The 21,325-nt window shown below is 31.2% G+C and overlaps 5 protein-coding genes across 5 annotated transcripts; all 5 read right to left on the reverse strand.

Moving 5' to 3' along the window:
* Positions 1-166: 166 nt before the first annotated feature.
* On the reverse strand, positions 167-5,788 carry cand_018010 (uncharacterized protein; the record flags this gene model as incomplete). The annotated part of the gene is made up of 1 exon (XM_067212035.1): positions 167-5,788. One exon carries the CDS (start codon positions 5,786-5,788, stop codon positions 167-169), a length of 5,622 nt encoding a protein of 1,873 aa, XP_067067174.1.
* A 394-nt stretch (positions 5,789-6,182) lies between these two features.
* Positions 6,183-8,336, reverse strand: cand_018020 (uncharacterized protein; the record flags this gene model as incomplete). The annotated part of the gene is made up of 1 exon (XM_067212036.1): positions 6,183-8,336. The coding sequence occupies one exon, from the start codon at positions 8,334-8,336 to the stop codon at positions 6,183-6,185; it is 2,154 nt and encodes a 717-aa protein (XP_067067175.1).
* Positions 8,337-8,514: 178 nt separating this feature from the next.
* cand_018030 (uncharacterized protein) lies at positions 8,515-17,487 on the reverse strand (the record flags this gene model as incomplete). Its single annotated transcript, XM_067212037.1, has 1 exon — positions 8,515-17,487. One exon carries the CDS (start codon positions 17,485-17,487, stop codon positions 8,515-8,517), a length of 8,973 nt encoding a protein of 2,990 aa, XP_067067176.1.
* Positions 17,488-17,772: 285 nt separating this feature from the next.
* cand_018040 (uncharacterized protein) lies at positions 17,773-19,125 on the reverse strand (the record flags this gene model as incomplete). The annotated part of the gene is made up of 1 exon (XM_067212038.1): positions 17,773-19,125. The coding sequence occupies one exon, from the start codon at positions 19,123-19,125 to the stop codon at positions 17,773-17,775; it is 1,353 nt and encodes a 450-aa protein (XP_067067177.1).
* A 202-nt stretch (positions 19,126-19,327) lies between these two features.
* cand_018050 (dihydrolipoamide succinyltransferase component of 2-oxoglutaratedehydrogenase complex) lies at positions 19,328-20,686 on the reverse strand (the record flags this gene model as incomplete). The annotated part of the gene is made up of 1 exon (XM_067212039.1): positions 19,328-20,686. One exon carries the CDS (start codon positions 20,684-20,686, stop codon positions 19,328-19,330), a length of 1,359 nt encoding a protein of 452 aa, XP_067067178.1.
* Between the last annotated feature and the right edge of the window lie 639 nt (positions 20,687-21,325).

Genomic DNA, 21,325 nt, shown 5'->3' on the forward strand with positions numbered 1-21,325 from the left:
AATTTGAGAAGTAACAGAATTAAGTTTTATATTTACAAATTTGTGTATACTACTAAAGATCTGTACTTCAGAGCTAGTTAACTAAGGACTGCAATACTCATAGCTTTGCCTAGAAATAATCTGATCTTAATAAGAATTTTATTTCAAAAGAATTGTGCCTTATACATCATATTTGCAGAATACACCCAACTTCCCATGATCTTGGCTGCACAATACCTTTGTATGAATGAGAAGATAATTTGGAATTCGTAGAACTTGTTATAAAGGGTTTTATATCAATATGTTTGACTTCAGGAGTACTTGGTGCAAGTGCCCATCTAACAAGTTGATTAATAGCTGAGTTATATTTATTTAAGAATTCATTATCTTTCACTAGTATTTCATGGGAACTAGTTAAAACGTGAGATTTATTGCTACTTTTTTTTCTGGAACTTTTACTCTTTAGTTTATTTGCTCTATACACAGGAAGTAGTCTCAAATTAGGATTTTGGATGAATGTTGATTCTTTACCACTTTTAAGTTGATGTCTCTTGTTAAGTGACTTTTCATCATTAATTTCCATCCATTGTCTTAATGCAAGACGAAAAATAATTGGTTCTATAATTTTGCTTACATCACAGGGGTGCCACTGCTGATAAACAACTGAAGTATTTTGAATATACTTTGCTATAGGTGTATTTATGTAGTGAGACTGTTTTGAAATATTGGGAATTGGAATTTCCTTCATTATAATTAGTTGTATACTATTTGTATTGAATAGACCATTTATAGGTGTTATAGCTTTTAGATAAACATTTACGGATGAATTTGGAAGTAAAGTCAAGTATTTTGTTGTAGGACCTATCCAAATCAGTTCCCCTGAGGAAAGTATTGTACAAGTACTTTGATCTGACTTTTCTAATTTATTATGTTCCAAAGACATTGAGCTACTATTTAATTCAGTCGAAAATGGATCTATATCACTTTGAGGAACAAGTAAATCTTCATACTTCTGATCATTAGATAATTTTGGTGTGGTACAGATAAGACTACATAAAGTGGTACATTTCTCAGAGGTATTAGTTATTGATGCTATTATATTCACACTTTTCAAATTCCCATTACTAAAATTTCTACATTTATCTTTATCTTTTATTATGTCTAACCTAAATATTAGTGAAGACTTTTTATCTTTTATATTTGAAGTTAATAAATTAGGAGATGTCCATAATTTCAGATCAAAAATACCACATTGACCAAAACACTGAAGATTACTTAATTTCTCACTATTTAATGGATAAAGTGACCACTCAAGAATCAAGTCAACGTTTAGGACTGAAGAGATATTTGTTAAGAAAAATTCTGGATAATTCTCATCTATCTGTACAAACATTTGAAAGCTTCTACCTGGAAAGATTATCTTGTCATTATTTTCATTTCTTATTTTAATTGTATTGCTATCCATATTCTTCAAGTAATTTTGAGATTGAGATATTTCTTTGTTATCAAAATCTTTAATAATTATGACTGAGGGTGTATACTTTTTATCTTGTTTATCTTTCATTTCTGTGTTTTCAATCCATTTACTTGGAAAAATAGACAATTTATGCATATTTAAGGGATAAATTGAGTTATTAATACAACGGATAAATATAGATTTACGCATACCTAGTCCATTAGAAAAGACCGATGCATACATTGATATTGATTTATTAATTTTGATATCTTTTTTTGCCATTACAATCAGTCTATGGGAGCGCAGCTTGTTCTGAATTAATCCCGAGCACTGATCACTTTGATTTTTACCTGAAGTTACTAAAATAATGTATATAGAACCTAGACACTCAGCATTCACCCAAATGGAAAATGAGATATTTTTTATTTGACCAGCACCAATACTAGGTATATGATAAAGAAGTGGTTCATTTGATGATGTCTTTAATTCATCTGGATTTGTTTCCAACCATACTGAAATATTAAATCTCCTACTAAATAAAGGAATAATAAATAGCTTCGTACCATTTACTAAATAGCTAGATAAATTTTTCAACTGTACAGAGAAATTGTATGGAATTCCTGCAAGTGAGTTATGATTATTCATTTTATAATCTTCAGAACTTGTCTCTGAAGTAGGTGCATTTTTAAATGAAAAAATATCAATTAGCATTGATAATTTACTTAACTCACTCAAAATGGAAATTTTCACTATTCCAGAGAAGTTGGTATCTTTTAAATTTGAGTTAAATATTACATTTGGGACTAGCAAACGATAATTTCCAATTGATTCCTTTGAAAGAATTGGTGAATTAAAACTCTGGCGAATAGGGACCTTGCCATCTAATAAAAATGAAATCCCTACCAAGAATAAATCACCACATGTGAAAGGAACTGCAGTTAGTCTAAATAACCTACTTTCATTTGGTTTTAAACTTATAGATTTACTAAAAAATACAAGATTTGTTTCAATATTGATGTTTTTGGCATCTACAAATTCTTCATCAAATAAATTAGATTCATCAACAATTATTGGATAAATAAGCGTCGTTCCATCAGACATCCTTAAATGACCCCATAGGTGCAAAAATTCACAATTAATTGAGAATGACAGTGGATTATATAAATAGAATTCAACAATACACTTATTTCCAACAAAAGTATATCTAGTTGTACAAGAAGAATTCATTAAAAGATGATTAAGTGAAGTAGAGTCATTAATTTGGATCTGCTCTATTAAACTTTGACGATTCTGTAAAAAGTATTGATATTGTAGTTCCAAAACTTCCAAATTCTCCAATTTATTCTCCATATCTAGTAACCTATCTATTGTATTCTTTATATAAACAAAATGATCATCTTTTACAAATGACTTATCTTGAGTATGAAATTTACAGAAACTATTATGTCCCTTTGGGATAGTTACATCAGCAGACATGCAATATTGGTCCTTTCCATTTATGCTATCGCATGAACTACAACTAAGATTTTGACCTAGTAATTTGGTTAGCCTAGAGTGACTGCAAATACAATTATTGCTGGATAAATTATTATCATCCAAGAGGTCTTCATTTAATAAATTTACAGCTTTTGTCTGAATATGATCTGATTCCAATATCAAAGAAGTTCCAACAGGTAATAAAATAGGTAACGGGAGACGAAGTTGAAAACTATGCTGTGTTGTTTTATCATCTTCATTCTCCTTAAGGTTATTTAAATAATCAGTGAAAGATTCAACAAATCCTTTAAAAAGTAAAAGTTGCAATTTATTGAAGTGAATAAAGTCTTCTTTGTCATCTTTGCCTAGAAATGTTGAGTTTCTAAGTGAGATATTATCCCCAAGTGACTTTGATAATCCGGTATCGTCAGCTATAGATTTTTCATTATTAATTTCAAGTGCATCTGATTCATTCATGATATCTAACTTGTATATACATCGTAATATAATCTCATAGATCAGAGAAATAAATAAAAGCACACTTTCAGGAAAGAAAGAGAGTTTATGACATAAATTTGCTGAATGGAACCTTAGATATGTATCAATATCAGGCCATTTGATAGTATCTTCTTGCGAAAGAACATGCAAAAAACTCTGTAAAGAAATTGCTTTAAACCCTATATATTGAAAAGCTTGAGCAGCCAAAATAGAGTGGTAATACCACTTGTGGCAATAGAGATTTCTTCTAGAAATAGATCCACTAGGGTGAGCATCATTTGGAAGTAAAGTCAACAATCTAGTAAATAAATCATTCATTATTGCGAAATTCAAAATACTTTGTTTACTTATATTAGTTGATGATCGTACAATTTGTTCACTTCTGCTTGTAGAATTGTATTCAGTTGAATAATTGCCTTTATCATTGGGTAGTATCCATGAAAAGTATTTTGAATTCATATCCAAATTCTGCATATCAATAATAACAGACTTAACCTTATCTATTATTGAATCATATATAGTGGAATATTTCACTCGAAAGCTACCAGATAGATCAGAAGTTGAAAATTCACTATCTACAGAATATAGATAAGGGGAATTAAATAGTGATATTACAAGAAGTATAATAGATCGCATATATAGGCTGTAACTGTAATAATCATTGCTTCTTTGATAAGAATTACAAGCATTTAATAGTAAGTTTGAGACTGTCTCTAGGTCCATGCCAGTTGCTACTTGACATACAGCTAAGATTTCATAGGTTGATCCCATACATATATATGACTTATCAAGCTTGTAATCAGAGAGTATTTGCTTATAGTATTGAATAGCAGAAGAAAAGTCACCAATCAAAAAACAAAGATCTGCGAGTATGCGTGTTTGACCTTCAATTGTACTAGCAGAGTATATTATAGGACTTCGTAATTGTTTCTTAGCTGAAGTATCTTTATATGAAGTAAATAATGGAATATTTGATTCAAAAAGTTGGCTTTTATCATCTAAATTACTAATTGCATTAGTCATGCCTAAAGTTGACAAAAAACTATCTGAATTCATTGAAGTGTTTACCTCAGGTTTAGGTCTTCTCCAAAACATCCTGAGATGACTTTTTATCCCCTTTCTTGATTGATTCACAGTATTGTACAATCTATTCATTGTATTTTGAATCCATGAAACAAAATTTTTAGTTACACAGCTAAAAATAATACTACGAAGCAACTCCATATCACTATGAGTTAAAAAACGATTCACATTTATGTAATCATCGGTAGTATCCAAATACGGATGAGCATAAGATCCAATTGATACAGGTTTATCTACTTTTTGTTCTTCAAATATTGATTCAGAATAACTACATTTACTAATTCCCTTAATATTCCACAAATAGAATTCGTTTTCAGGGAATAATCGTTTCAATTTAGAGATTATAGATTGTACATCTAAATTACAATTATCTTCCAGTGAAGAGTCACCTATTAATATAAATACTAATGGGAAATCATTCAAATAAGTTTCTTGTAAATAATGAGGTCGAAAATAACCTTCTTGGTGATGGTAATAATTAGAGTTACCATCAATATTTGCAAAGCTAATTCCAGTTCTAAGACCATCCAATATAGCTTCACAAGTTTTATCAAGAGATTCCTCATTGATTAATACGAAAATCATACCTCCAATTGGCTGACTAATAGTTTCATGTATTGCAAAGTTTAATTCTGAATAGAATACCTGGAACCATCTTTCAAGCCAAATAGGTAGGCCATTAATCCCTATAAATGGTATGTTATTACCAAGTGAAGAATCCTCTTTCTTCAATATTTCTTTAGCTAAAGACTCGATATATTTACGCCCTGTTCCAGAAATTATTTTAGAAACTATTTCACTCATTGAAAATGATCTTGAAAATTGTCTGCAAGACTCTACGGCTCGTACAGTCAAATCTTCAGATATTTCACGTACATCTTTCTTCGTATTACATAAAGAAATAAATCTGATGTTTATATTATCAGCTTTAATAGTCTTATTCATAGCATTAATTTTAACAGAAAAGTGTGTATTGTTTGAGAACCAGATATGATCTGAATCCGGAGGTTTATTCATCATAATGTTTTTTGAGTAAGGCCAATATCTATAATATTCTAAACATACACGTTCATGCCACTTAATATCTACATCATCATTATTAGATTTTAGATTGTTGTTTTCAGCCCAAAGATATTTACTAGCACAGTCAGTACCAAAAGGACGAAGTAATCTTGATACATCAAGTCCAAATTCAGATTTCAAGAAATCTTGTGCCTGATTGGATCCGAATACTATTACATGAGAAGGAAATAGTTCGGTTAATAACCATTGCCGAAAATTATTGTCCTTATCCATGTTTAGCAAAGATTACCATTATTGAAGAAAAGTATGCTAGATACTTCCACTCAGAAAGCGGTTCTAAAGTTCTTTAAATCTAGCTACACAGTATGTTATATTGGATTGAACTTATAACAAAAACTTTAATCTTTTCTAAATTGTAAACATACATTGTGCTATTATGAATAACTAATTTAATTTATTGTGTATATAAAGTATATATATATACTAAAAAAAATATCACGCTAGTCACCCCAACAATTCATTAAATAATATAGACATGTAAAATATGTGTATAGTTTTATTATGACATCAATAATAATTAGCAATATCTAATTACACTATTTATCAAAATGAGTTATTTCTTCTTTAATAAGTCAAAAGTATATATTTATTACTATGCATGAAATATTTAGTTGCAGTGTCCAGTATTATCTATTAATGCCAGCTTTCTAATACGAGATTTTAATAATTCGACCAATTTCTTCATTTCCTGATTTTCTATATTCTTTTGTGCTAATTTATTCTCCAAATTATCTATTTTTAATTGTATATTTGGATCTTGAATATTTTCAGATGCAATATATTTATTATTTTCTTTTATGATATTATCTCTTTCAGTTGTTATAGTATTTAGACGTTTATTTAAATGATTATATTGCTTGCGAAGTTTTTCAAGTTCTTTAGCCAATTTACTAGAGTTTTTAGATAATTCAGATTTATCAGCTAATAAATCTTGTATTGCCTTTTGCTTTTTGGTATTTTGAGATTGAAGTTCTGTAACTTGTTGATATAATTCTTGTGTTTTCTCGAGATAGCATTTAATATCTTTTGTCTCATTACTTTTAATCTTATCAATCTCTAGTTGTTGTTGTTTAATTTGCTCTTCTAAAGATTCTACTGTTTCTCTTAAAACTTTAACTTCTCCTTTACTTAATTGTAATTCGTTTCTCTTTTTTACTAGTTCATCTTCTAAATCAGAAAATTCAATTATCTTACTCTTTTCTTGTTTTATAGACTCATTCAACTCAGACACTTCGCTCTTGAGCTTTGAATTTTCTATTTGAAGTTGTATAATTAATTGATTTTCCATACTAGAAACTTCATTAGTCGTATTGTCCTCTGGAATATTTGGTAATTTCTCAGTTGAAACGATCTTCCCAGAAAATCCATTAATTAAACCATTTTTCCCAATTTTACGTTGTCTGTTAGTATTATTAGAGTACATGGAGCTTGATTTTTCTTGGGTTTTTGTATCAGTACTCTTAGTTAATACAGGATCATTCAAATCTTTATCTATCAGTTTTACATTGTTGCATATATTGTTTGAGTTTGAATTTTGAACCAACAACTTTTGATATGCTGCTATTGTCTCAAATATTTCACTTTCTAAGATTTCTTTTTCCTTTAATGCTAGTTTTTTTTCCATCAGATATTTCTCTCGTTTCTCATTAGAAATATTCAATTCATTTAATAGCCTATCACTATATGCCAATATATCCAAATAATCAATATTATTGGTATACTCTGCCCCATTATTATCATCTGTATTAAAATATTGGATTGTGCCTCTAATAATAGATTCTAATACAACTTTGTGAAAAGAATTTAAACAACGTATTGTCAATGCAATCATGTCCCTTGCTGTCTTGCTCGTAGCTCTTAACACTACTTGTTGCTTATGTACATCTCTACCAGATGATATTTTAAATACATTATTACAGTCATAATCTAAATATATACCAATATTTCCACCAAAGTATTTAGCAGACCATTCAATACTCTTGTTATTTGAGTATCCAGGCATTCCTGAACCATTTTTTATTACTTTAACATCATCATATGATATTACTAGAATATCATTTGGTATATCATTCAAAATGTCATTGGAACCATGAGATTTTGCAATGTTACTTATATCTAAACTATTATCTAAAATAAAAACTGGGAATCTTATAGTTCCTGCTTCTAGAGTTTTTGAAATGGATTCTCTAGTTTCTTTATCAATATTAATGGGCCCTACTTCACCATATAATATCCCATTATTAGAATCAAATTCTCCTTTTAGTTGAACTTGAACAACTATGGTGCTCCCAACATCGTCAGCTGTTAGTTCATAAGTACAATTATTGTCAGTATGTTCTATATCAATTAGTCTACTTCCATATTTTCTTTTCCAATTACAATATATATCAATTGAGTTGAAAAGTTTACTATATGGAATTACTTTGATATATCCCATGGATCTCTTTTCTATATCTGTAAACATAACAAGTCTTATACCAAAATAATTACTTGAACCATGTATAAAGCCAACTTCAGTACCTTCCTGTGAATTACATATTATATTTGATGGAATAAATAGTGTCGAAATTATTGAGGCATGGTTTCTTGATAAATTTCCACATCCAATATCTGTTACTGCCAAGTTTGTAGCATTTACAGCAGCTTTCGCAGCATCATTAATAGAATTATTAATACTTGAGATTGCAATTAGAGTTTTTCTAAGAGTATTAGCACCCTGGAAAATACCTGGAAAGTCTAAAAAGTCATTTTTTAAAGTCATCTATAAAATTATAAAGGTAATAGCTGTTGACAACTCAGATAATTCTCACATGTGTATAAGCTACAAAGCGTGATGATTCCCGCCGACGTGGCATTTATAAGATGTGAATGTAACCAAAAAGTATTGAATACTTAGAAAAAAGTCAATTATTAACAAATTAAACAAGTATAAGCTAACCTTATGTACTATAATGCAGCGTGTTTATTTTACTAAGATCTATATTAGCTGTCTCGTAACCTATCAACAAAGGATCATTAGATCCATGTTGACGAGTCCCTAATAGTCTTTCAGGGGTTATATTAACATGAGATACATTCAATGGTATTAATGAGCCTGAAGTAGTAGATTTATTTGATCTAGGTAGTTGATGGTGAATTACTTGAGTATTTTCATAAATGTTAGGTAGCCAACTAGATGAATTAGGACGTTGCAGTTGCCAATCAGTAGTTAAATTTTGTAAATCACTTCTTGCATTAGTCCATCTTGAGTTACTATGTTCTCCAAAATTAGATGAATTGCTAGAACCTATAGAACTGAAGTTCCAATTTTGTTTTGTAGAAATAGGTGGAATAACTACAGTAGGTTGATCTTGATTACTCTTAATTCCATATTTTGGTGTACGTGCTTGTATAATGTCAGGTGCATTAATACTTGCACAGTGGTCATAGCCTAAGGTATCAAAATTAAGAGAATTAAGTTGAGATGATTGTTGATTATGGGAATTACTAGACGCGTTAGATAAGCATGACATTAAATTTGGATGGGCTTTTATAGGAACTATATTTGTTGTTCTATTAATAAGACCACTTTGAAGTTGAAATGGTAATGAATGAATGGTATTAGATACTCTATTAATATTAGTATTTACTTGGCATAAATTTGGAATGTCAGATTTAGATGACACAGTAACATTCAACAAATTAGATGATGTAGATATTCCTCTATTGTCTACAGCTCCTCTCTGTTTAGTTATATTTAATGTAGGTAGTGCATTTGATACATCTACAGAGTTTGTACTTGCAGCATATTGTGAATTAGGCATTCCCAGGAATGGAGTTAGACCAAATCCTAATCCTGGAAGTGAAGATATCATTGTACTTGAAAGTAATCTGGAATCATCTTCATCAATCTGAGAATCATCTTCATCAATCTGAGAATCATCTTTGTCTCTATTGTTACATTTGGATAGCTGTGATTCACTACATTGTTTAGGAGTATCTAGTATAAAATCTTCAAGTTTATCCTCATGTGTTCTTTGTATAAAGTCAGATGTTTCACTTATATGCTTCACTTCTTTAAAATTTTGATGAAGGGCATCAGTTAAATTTGAAGGAAGTGAATATTTGACTTGAAATTTGGATGCATCTTCGTCAGGCTTCAAAAACTCCAAATACCAACAATGGAAGAATATATGTGGAAATAACCTTCTATCTGCATTTAATTGTTTATTATTTAGAAATTTTGAATCACATACGATTGGATGACCTATTTCGGACATGAACGCACGAATCTTATTAACTGAACCGGCGGTTGAATGACACCTACATAATGAATATAATGATGAATCTCTAGTTGAATTTACATGCTTATATATTCCACACACCTTATATTTTGCTATACAATTACTAGATCCAACAGTTACAGACTTTGCAAATATTCTATTACAGATAATTGTAGCGAGGTTCTCGAAAGATATATATCCATCATGCTTTTCTAATTGACCATGGCAAAGAAATACATATTCAGCCATTATCTCCTTTTCATTATATTGGTTAAGTAAGTTTTGATAACTATCATCACTTTTAGAAATAATGACGGGTCCACTAATTTCATAATCAAATGTCACTACAAGCTCTTCTTTAATATCTAATTTAATATTATTGTCATGTGAAAGCCGTAACTTTGCAAAACCTAAAATACTCTCAATATTACCACTATTACAAATAGATTCTAAATTAAGGTCTTCGTATCTGTTAGGTTCCATTAAACAGTTCCAAAATGGAGGTTTAAATATTACAGAACAAGAGTCACTATCCTCAATTATCACAGGAGTATCTTTTATAATTCCCTTTTTATCTACAGCTTTCAGAGTGTTCGGTATATCTACAATGCTCTCAAACTTAATCAAATGATCTATACCCGTTATTATATCTATGAATCTTTTGCTCTGATTAGAAACTTCACTTGGATCTGAAAGAATTCTCTCACAAATTGAAGTTAAAGTCATCTCAATACATTCCCTATATATTAACAAACGATCAATTATTTTCAAAGAAATGAACCAAGAATTAGTTTTACTTTTTAAGTCACCCAAGCACCTTTCTGAATTTCTTATTGAGTATCTTAATCCAATTAAATAGGAAGCTAGCCTACTACAAGACATCTCTGCTACTTTATATCCAAGTGATGTTAAACTAACTGAAGAATGACTGCTAATTAAATGCCATATATAAGAAAACAATGCCAATAAACTAACTAATTTATAACTTGTGGTTTTTAACAAAGAGACCGACTTGACATAGTCCATTTTAGGGAGTAGATATGTTATAATTTCAGTAAAACTAGTCTTGGAAAGTAATTTAGAATCTCTTAAAATGAGCAAAGCAACAAAATAAATAACAGCACGTTGGTCATCTCTAACTATTAAACGATATATAGGTGGCTCCTTTAATGAAAATATAAATTCCAGTTCTTTATTTGGTTTGCCAATCTTTAGTTTGAGAGTTGCCTCACCAGCAATCACATCCCTAATTATTTGATAGAATTCCTTTAATACTGTACTTGGCTCAATATTTCTTCCTATACAAATCGTGTGTATATTTTCGAAAATCAAGTATAGGCCATTTATCCAAAAATGATATGAATTAGAATCAATTTGAAAAGATTCAGAAATATTTGTAGTTGAACTAGAAATAAGTTCATCTAAGACTGCTTCCAATAATTGCCTTACTAAGTTTCTTATATCATCATCATTGATATTTAGCCATTGAGTTGCAATATTGTATAATACATCTGAGACAGATAATAATTCTTTGGGACGTCCAACCTGGGTAGTCTCGGAAGATGTATTGTCCAATTGAAGTCCCCCTGAAGTCTCAATTGAATCACTAGATTTCTCTAGAGATTCTAACACCTGAGATTTATTATCTTCAGGAGTATCTCCAAAATGGCATTCATTTAAGTCTGTATTATCAGGGTGTGCAAATTCATCAATTCCAGATTCATCAAAAGGTCCAACTGAACCTAACTTTGTAGTCCTTGATTCCAATCTTCTTTGTGCATTTAAGGCCTTCACAATACTAGACTTCTGCAAAGATGGAATTCCAGGAATCCTCTTAGATGCTTTCTTTTTTTTCTTTGAAGTTGAGATACTTGGTATATTATTCGATATTTCAGGTACCATATATTCTGATGTTTGTTTACTTATTACTTGAGAATCACTCTCTTCCAACAACACTTTAGGTTGGGATATATCGGTTACAAACTGTGAAGATAAGTTATTTAATGAACCTCTTAAAGCTGTACCACCTAATATAGGTAATTTTGCATCAAGTGGAGATCTAGCAATAGGCCACGTTTTATCAAAAATCTCTTTAGAGAAGTCAATCATGCTTGAAGACGAAGTTCCATTATATTGACGAATTGGTGTACTAAAGAAATTACTTTGGTTACTTGATTTTTTTAGTTGTAAACTAGATATTATACTCGTAAATTCACTTTTAGAGAGAGATGAAGGCATTTCATCTAGAATACCTGAGTTTGTGCACAAAGCTGCAGTTAAAAATGGAGCAATGAATGGACAACCAGAAAGTAAGGGTGGGGTACTAAGTCCTTTCTGCCTTCTCTGAACAATAAAAACATCTCCGGTAGTTCTATTAATCTTCTTAATAGAAGAAGTCCAACGCCTGACATTTTGACAAACTCTAATATGGCACTCTTCCATTACATTGTAATCTTCAGCATTAAAAGTCTCCTTTGAAGTAGAGTCTGGTAATAGTCCCATCTTCCTAGCACGTGGAAATACCCAAGAAACAATACAATCCCTAAGGGGTTTTCTAGCTTCACAAACAATAACACTTAATAAAGTAATGTTTAGTGAGTCAGGGTCAAACCACTTAAAAATTAGTAAGGGAGCAATTGAATCATCAGTTAAAGGAAGTTTAGTAGTTGACCATAGTGGATCAATTAATTTCATCTTTAAAAGTGAAGAATTGATTTTGGGAATTTGGCTAGTAATATTGTTATAACTCGAACAAAGCGGAGAATGAACAGTTCTAGATGGACACGGTATACATATGTCATCATAAGAAATTTCAGAGTCCTTTAATTTGAGCTTATTTACTTCACCATTTATATGTAACTTCAGTTCAGGGGGCACACAAATCAGGACTACTACATCACAATTTGCTATATAACTTGATCTATGAGAACCATAGGTATGATTTTCAACAAAGTCATTTGGGGACATATAAGTATATTTTAAACGTCCACGACGTGTTGGATCTGGATCTGGACGTAGAGAATACAAAAAGAATAAGTCTAAAGGAGTTGAAGGAATCCATGTATTTTCATTCAACTCAACAGTTGATGAATTTGTCATTCTTTTTGTATTCTTGCTAGGTAAATTCTCACAACTCTTTGATTGAGATTGGTTTGAGACATTAATATCATGGCTAGATATTCTACTTAATGCATATTTCTGCTTATCAAACTGAGCATATAATAATTTCCTTATTGCAATATATAAATGACGTACAGTTGCAAGCCTATTTACATGTAGCACTCTAATTGCAGATACCATACTTTCAGAACCAAAACCTTCTCTTCCTATCAAGTCCTGTTCCACAACAATATTTACCAACAAAGGAGAGGAGGCTGCATGAAATGAGTACATAGGAATAAATACATATGGATCAACAAGACTTGCTGAAACTTGATTTGTCTGAAGATGGTGAATAACTTGCGATAAAGGATTGATATAAGAGACACCATTTGTAGTGTTACTTGTTGAATTAATCTTATTAGATAAAGTTCGTCTCTTTAGATTACCTGACTGTTTTGTTGGGAATTGTTCTGTTGGCTGAAGAGTAGTTTGGCTTAATTGTTCTCTGGATATTGACTCATTGAGGTCAGGAAGTGCAATATACTTCTTTGAATTTAGCAAAGTTCTATATGTTAATCCCATAAAAAGGACATTTATAATGTATACCACAATTGGTATTACAAAGTGTGCGCTCCCCATATCAGTAACAAGGTGATCTGCAACACGGTTTGGTGAACATGAAAGTGTACATGATGAGCCAAATGTAGCCAAATTCCATGCATCTAATGCATCTGCAACTTGATTGACAGCAGCACTTAGTAGTTGCCCATTATCACAATTTCTAATAAGATTTAGAGGGCAGCAGCTTGATTCAAGTAGAAATTTAGATTCTGTTAGGAATCTTGCACAAAGATCCTCTGGGGTTAACCTTGGGTCAAATAATAAATCGTCTCCATTACGAAAGAATAAACGTTTTAATCTAATCGTTATTGTGACAGGTAATAAGTCATCAACAAATTGGATCAGATTTGGCCATAAAATATTATGTAAACGATTCATAAGTAGTAAAGCGTTATCGTATAATTCAACAGATTCGCTCCTTGAGAATATCCCTTCTATAAGGTTGTTATCAATTATTAAATTTGCATATGCTTGATTTAAAGCTGTTTCATTATATTGTAAGGAATTATCAGGAGGCTTATTATTTTGTTGGAACTTCTCACCTAGACTTGCTATGAGCTCTGAGTCAGTAAAATAAAATTGTTCCACCCCTTGAGTGGTGTCTTCTGATATTAAGTCACTGATTTGATGAAAAATATTGCTAGATATCTTGCGGAGGTGTGGAATAACACGTAGAACTGAATCCAGATCCTTATAATCAAGGTCAGGACCAAACATAATCTCAAGTAGTAAAGCCCATAGTTTTGGAATTGAATATTTCAAGGGTCGAAACATGAGAGTATTGCATAAATCATTTGCAGAAGGAGTGAGAATTATTTTTGCGGAGAGTATTAGCGCTGGATTAACAGCAAATGCTTGTGTTAATGGTTCAGTTAGTCCAAAATAGCTATTTATGTATGGCCAACCCCAGCGATAGTCAACAAGCATCCATAAAACATTAGGATCCAAACTAAATCCTACATCCATTAAAGGATGACCAAAGTTGCATATTGAAGAATCGCATACTGTAGCATTTGCAATTTCAACAGATGCAGAAACGCTTTCAGTATCACTTACAGGAGTTTCATTCATATAAGTACCTGATGAGTAACAATTTGCTTGTGTTGATATCCATGGATTAACATTAATCAGGTCTTCTTCAGATACTGATAAAAGATCCAATGTTTCATAATAAAGTTTAGGGTTTAAAGATTTCAAATCACAGTCTACAACAACATCACCTGCTGCAATAGAATCGATATAATCTTCAGCAATATAGATTGCAGCAGCACAAAAAAACCCACCATGGCACTTCCATTCAGTGAACTCTATTTTAGGAATCAGACGCTCGACTAAACCATCACATATCCGAAACCATGGGCCATCCTCTTCTGGACGTAATAGTATTTGATAAGATGTTCTAGGACCACTGCTACTATTTGATGTATCACCTTCACGTATAATCACTCCATAAAGGGAGTACCACTTCTCTAAAAACTGATTCCTAGGACCAAAATACCCCTCGGACTTTGTTACCTTATCATCTTTGAAATCTCTATTCAACCCATCATTTGTTAGTTCTGGGCTAGTAGAAATATCATGTCCATCATCAAAACCATCATCTGAAATATAATCTACAGAATAATCATCATTTGAGTCTGCAATACTAGGTAAGACACAGCTATTATCTAAACTTTCATCAAGTAAGTCAGTATCTATACCTTGAGGTCTTTTAGTACGATTCTTAGATTTGAAATCTCCAGTAAACTCCTTAAAGATTACCTCGTCCTTATCTATATCATCATTACTATTGTATTTACAAGCTTCTGTATTTGGGTCCAATTTTACAGAATTTGTCTGGTCATTTTCAAGTAAAAAAGATGCTTCTAAACGAAATGGAACATCAAATAATTCACCTTTCTTTGCATTTTTTGGAGGTGAAAAATATATAAATAATACTTCAGGAAATCTTTTAAGCTGATTATTATAATGTTCAATTGCCTTGGGAACAGAATGTATATGTTTTGCACGTAGGCAACAGGTTGAATAGTCTAGAAAGCAGTCACCACCATCTTCTGCAACACTAGAGAACAGAACTCTGCAGGTATTATCAAATTCGGTTGGTATACGCAAATATTCCTCCAACTCCAACATAGAAGATGCAGATATGTCTATATTTGGTTCATTTCTTGACTGGCAATTGTCTTTTACTACATCATTATCTAAATGGCCAAATTCATCATTTACAAATGCAGATCGATGATAAGCTGCAATTTGGAGTATTGAATGGGCTGACTCCAAATATATTGCCCCAAATAAAAAACAGTGAAAGCGCATCAAAGGATCAGGAACATCTATACGTTGCAAATCACTCATAAATAATGTCTTCATTAACCAAGTACAATCAGGTTGTGTAGGTAGTCTACAATAATGGCAACTCCAATCTACATCCTTCAAGTTATTTGTAATATTATCATTATTTACAACTGAAGTATCGCTTTGTATATCTTTATATAATATGGTATCTTCTCCACATTTACAACATCTATATGGACACCATTTATTAGTAAGTGGATCTGAGTTGACTGTTTCCTGCCATTTATAGCGAATAGAACTTTTTACTGCATAAGCAATAGGCCACAATGTCATATATGCAAATGTTCTCTGTAGAGCTTCAATAATAGATGATTGAGAATTTAAACTAGAATCGGACCTCTTCGAACGATCTGTATGATTCTCAGCCTCATTAACATTAATTAAATTCGATATATCTGATTTAGAATTCCAACAGAATACAGCACGACGAAACTCCTTAAGATGGTATAGCAAGTGCATAAATGCAGGGACAAAATCAACATTGAGTTGAGGCTTAAGAGTAGGGACAAATAAATTACTGCTAGACCAAATTAACCTGTCAATCAATGGTAAGTAAATGTTATTCTCTGGATTAGTTGTATTTATTTGTGACAATGATGCACCATCCGTCTGAATTAATCCCTTATCAAAATACTTGGTATTACTTATAGAGTTTTCAGCTAAATCATGAAATGGGCAGAGAGAATTTCTTATATTACTGTGCTGATTATATAGATTTTGTTTCTTCTGCTTTACCATAGAAACTTCACCTTGAATAGGTACTGATGCACTTTTATAAGGAAGAATTCCCCAGACGTTCCAAGGACGACATTTTGGGGATCTCGACCATATCCGAGGAAAAGGTGGTTCAGCTCTACCTCTAATTAAAACAGTACCTTCTTCATCAATAAATCCAGTTGCCTTAGTAAGACGAGCGTGAGAAACCATCTTATGCCATCCACGGCTCATAGCATCATGAGAAAACGTCCAGTGGGCCCAAGATGTAATACTAGCCTTTGGATCTAAAAAATTCACTACTGAAAGCTGAAATCTTACGTTTGGAAAGACCCAATCATCAGGATAAGATTCATGATGTAAAGCTTCTAAAAATACACTTAAGTAACTGCTTTCTGAGTCAGTAGTACTTCCACCACGTGGATGAACTAGTAACCTATAATAAAAACCTCTGCAATATCCAATTTGTGGTGATTCCATATCTATAGGACTTTTTGCTAATTTCCAAAAGTTCCTTATTGGAAAATCAACATACATTTTATCCTCAGAAGAACATCCATTACTGCCTACTGTACTCATATTTGATGCAATACTTGTGCCAGAATCATCCTCTATATATGAATTACAGATTCTATTGCGTCTGTTTGAAGAGAAGTTAGGAGTACGAGGTCCAACTGGGTATAAGCCACTGTATACTCTCCCAAACTGAGTTTGAAGTCGTATATTGTCAATATTGTCTTCATTATTTGAATTCTCAGTGCCCAGTGGCAAATTATTATCAATCTTTTGTTGATTCTCCCCTATGTAGTGTGAATCCTTAGGTATCCCAGCTATATATGGATCATCTACTTCGTCCATAAGACCCTTTGGGAAAAATTCAACCTCTGGACAATCAATTCAAATAATTAAATTGTTGGTCAAGGTTTCCTAATATTTGCTTTATGTTCTCTTCCAGATACTTTGTTCCTCCCTTTGCAAAAACCCCGGTACCTACTATACAAAGGGGGGTGTCTTCTTGTCTACCGCCAGTTGCGACTCACTAGTAAAGTTTGAGACATTTTAGAGGAGTACAAGTAAGAAATGAAAATGAGAATTGACTTAAGCAATAATTTACAAAGTTCCTATTTTGAAATCCTATTGATATCACTCTATACCTACAAGGATTTTGTGGATTTTCTCCGCTAATGAGCCATCATCTACATCTTCGTGTTCAATTGCCACGATATATTTATCTGGGTTATCTGTCCCAGCAATATTCATATCAAAATCATATATGTAGCCTATTTTAGGGAGCTCACTAAAGTATATTGCTTCCTTACAGGCTGGTGACAAATCTTCAAATGGTGTCCTTATAAGTGTATCTGTTGACTGATAATAGAATGCATTAGGTACACATTGTAGTTTAGATATCAATGTATACTTGAGCCTATTGAGGAAAAATTCAAATATCCTAGGTTTATCTTGGTAATGTCTGTAGATATCTGCTATTTTCTCTATAGTTGAATTTACTGTAAAATTGTATTCAGGTGACCCTATAGTAGGCTGGCAATCCACACTTAAAAATACATTAAGATCCCTAAGATTACATGAACCATCTTTAGGGCAATTTAAGTTCATTTGGATATTATCCAAAATATATTCAATATAAATTCCTTCCTGCAATATTTTAGAACCAACAGGAATCCATGAATTCGATGCAAAGTCAAAGACATGTTTAGGGGGTATTGAGTACTTTGATATAGAATATGATTTGTCACTATACTCCGAGTAAAGTTTCTCTATTGGCAATTTTATATACTTAAAACTATATACATTTATTGAGTCTGACTGGTTAATATACTGATTATCAAATTGAGCTATGTTTTCATATACTTTATTGTTTTCATATATATAAAATGACACATTAATATCTTTAGCTAAATAACCTTTGTTAACAATAAGAGTGTATCGCATATTAAAAAAATTAGGATTACTATATCCATCATTAATAATCATACAGTTATCAGTCATATTACCTGGGGTAAGAATTTTCCATATAAAAAATTTATTTAGGTCAATATTCCTATTTAGGATGTTGTTATCTGGATAAATAGAATATAATTGAGAATACCCAAAAGCAATTCCCTTATAGTAATTAAGCAAATTACTATATAAAGAAGTACTTCTTAATTGCAGTGATGTGTACCATTCTTTTTGTATTGCTGAAAAAATACAGTTTTGTAAGTCATTAGAGTCTTCACAGTGGAGGCATACATATATCTTATTATTATCATCTTCTATTGGACCAAGATGGCTTTTACAACCACATATTGAGCATAAATATAGCTGAGATTTGATCTTATTATCTGATGATTGGTCTTCAATTATTAATTTATTGAATGTTGCTTCATAACTCTCGTTATAAGAGTCTATACTTGTTTTAAGTGCATAAGACAAATAATAAAACAAACTACCTATAATATATATTATTGTTATGCATCTAATAATAGTAAACATTAGAGGTATGAAGTACAAAAGTTTCTGTACCAAGCTTAGTTACTAAGATGTCATAAAATAACTACTAGAACTAAAAAATCACGACACAAAGCGCGCATATTAAAAATAACACGAATGGATTTCAGAGAGTGCATAATCTGGCGGTTATGGTGAATTACTGGAATAGCTTTAGAAACTTCTATTGAGTTTAGTTTCTCCTGAATTATGGAAGTCCCAATAATAATACTTCTGGTTTCTCGATACATTGCTTTATATTTTTAAGAAATAATACTGCCTCACGACCATCAATTAGTCTGTGATCATAAGTTAATGCTAGGTACATTATAGGTTTAATAACAACCTCTTTCTTACCACTTGTAGGATTTGTACAAGCTACAGGTTTATCACTAATTGAATGCATCCCTAAAATGCAACTCTGTGGTGGGTTGATAATTGGTGTACTAAATAGTGAACCAAATACACCACCATTAGTAATTGTCATAGATCCTCCAGACATATCCTCAAGTGTTATATTCCCTTTACGAGCTTTTTCAGCCATAATTGCTAACTCCTTTTCAATCTCCCAAATTTCCTTTTTATCACAATCACGGATAACAGGGACAACAAGTCCATTTGGGGTTGCAACCGCGACACTAATATCTACATAATCACGTGTTGATAAAATAATACCTTGTCTCTCACCTGGATCTTCTATAATATAAGTGTTTACTTCGGGCATCTTTTTCAAAGATACAGTACATGCCTTCACAAATGTTGACATCATTCCAAACTTAATTCCATGTATCTTTGTAAATTCAGTGGAATACTTCGACTTCAGATCCAACAAATTACTCATATCACATTCTGTAAATGTAGTTAACATTGCCATCACATTCTGAGCTCCTTTCAAACGCTCAGCAATACGCTGACGCATTCGTGACATTGGTTGTCTTGTTTCACTACGATTGTGTTTCTTTATATCTATGTCATTTAAATAATCTGAACTATATTGAGAAACTGTTCCTGTTGGTCTTAATGCAGAATCAGTTTCAGTTTTATATTCTATTCCTTCCTTAGTAATAAATATATCATCTTTTTTATCTATTATTTCTTCTTTATTAGTACTCTCTTTTATATTATCTGGATTAGATATTTTCTCTACAGGTTCGATATCATTTAATGATATCTCTAATATTGAGGCACCTACAGCTACTATATCTCCAGGATTTGCTAAAAATTGGGTTATTTTTCCGGTATTTGGTGCTAAGATATCAACACTGATCTTATCAGTATCAATTATTCCAACAACATCATCTTTCTGAACTTGTTCACCAAGTTTTTTAGACCATCGATTTAAAGTACCCTCTGTTATTGAATCACCCATTTGAGGTACTTTGACTATAATTTTATCATTTGTTAAGTTAGAAAATAATTTCTTAGTACCGTATAAATATCTATAGTATTTTACTCTATTATAGAATCCTGTATTAAAAATAGTTACTGTTGATTTCCCACAATAAGGTCTATTTATTATCTTTGTAATCGTACATTTACAAGCTGATGATAAAAAATTTAGTTTCATCGTTTAGTTTTCTTAATTATATTAACTGTAAGCTATTATTGCGCTCTTTGGAAAGGTTGTTTATAGGGTTGCATCTCGCGCATGCATCAATACAACTATTAATACGTACTACCATATATCTTAAGAATAATTCTAATTATAGTACTCCCCTCATATAATTATAATAAGAATAATGTGACTTTTTACTGCACATTATTAAAGGTTTAGCTTCTTAATCCTCTATAATAGATTATAATCTATCAGACAATTACTCTAATTCCTTTCTAAAGATTACTTTTGTTAAATAATAGTTTTATCAATAAACCATATTTAGATACCCTAATATTAAATATATATATAAATTAATAACATAACATAAAACTTAATTATTAATGTATATTTCATAATAATAATGTATACATATATAGTCTTTTAATATATTTTAGTTGTAATAAAATTCTAAAATATATAATAATTCTAATATCGTAAAATAATTTCTCCAAATATGACATAATTTACTACATTATCATTTAAGAAATAATATAATATCCTAAATATATGTAATTTAGTATGATATTTAGGTAATTTTGTAATAAACCAAACAAATTAGTTAAATATTCCATATAATATATAATAATTAATTAAATTAAAAAAATTACT

The sequence above is a fragment of the Cryptosporidium andersoni genome (assembly GCF_001865355.1).
Source record: "Cryptosporidium andersoni isolate 30847 chromosome Unknown contig_63, whole genome shotgun sequence".
Classification (NCBI taxonomy): Eukaryota; Apicomplexa; class Conoidasida; order Eucoccidiorida; family Cryptosporidiidae; genus Cryptosporidium; species Cryptosporidium andersoni.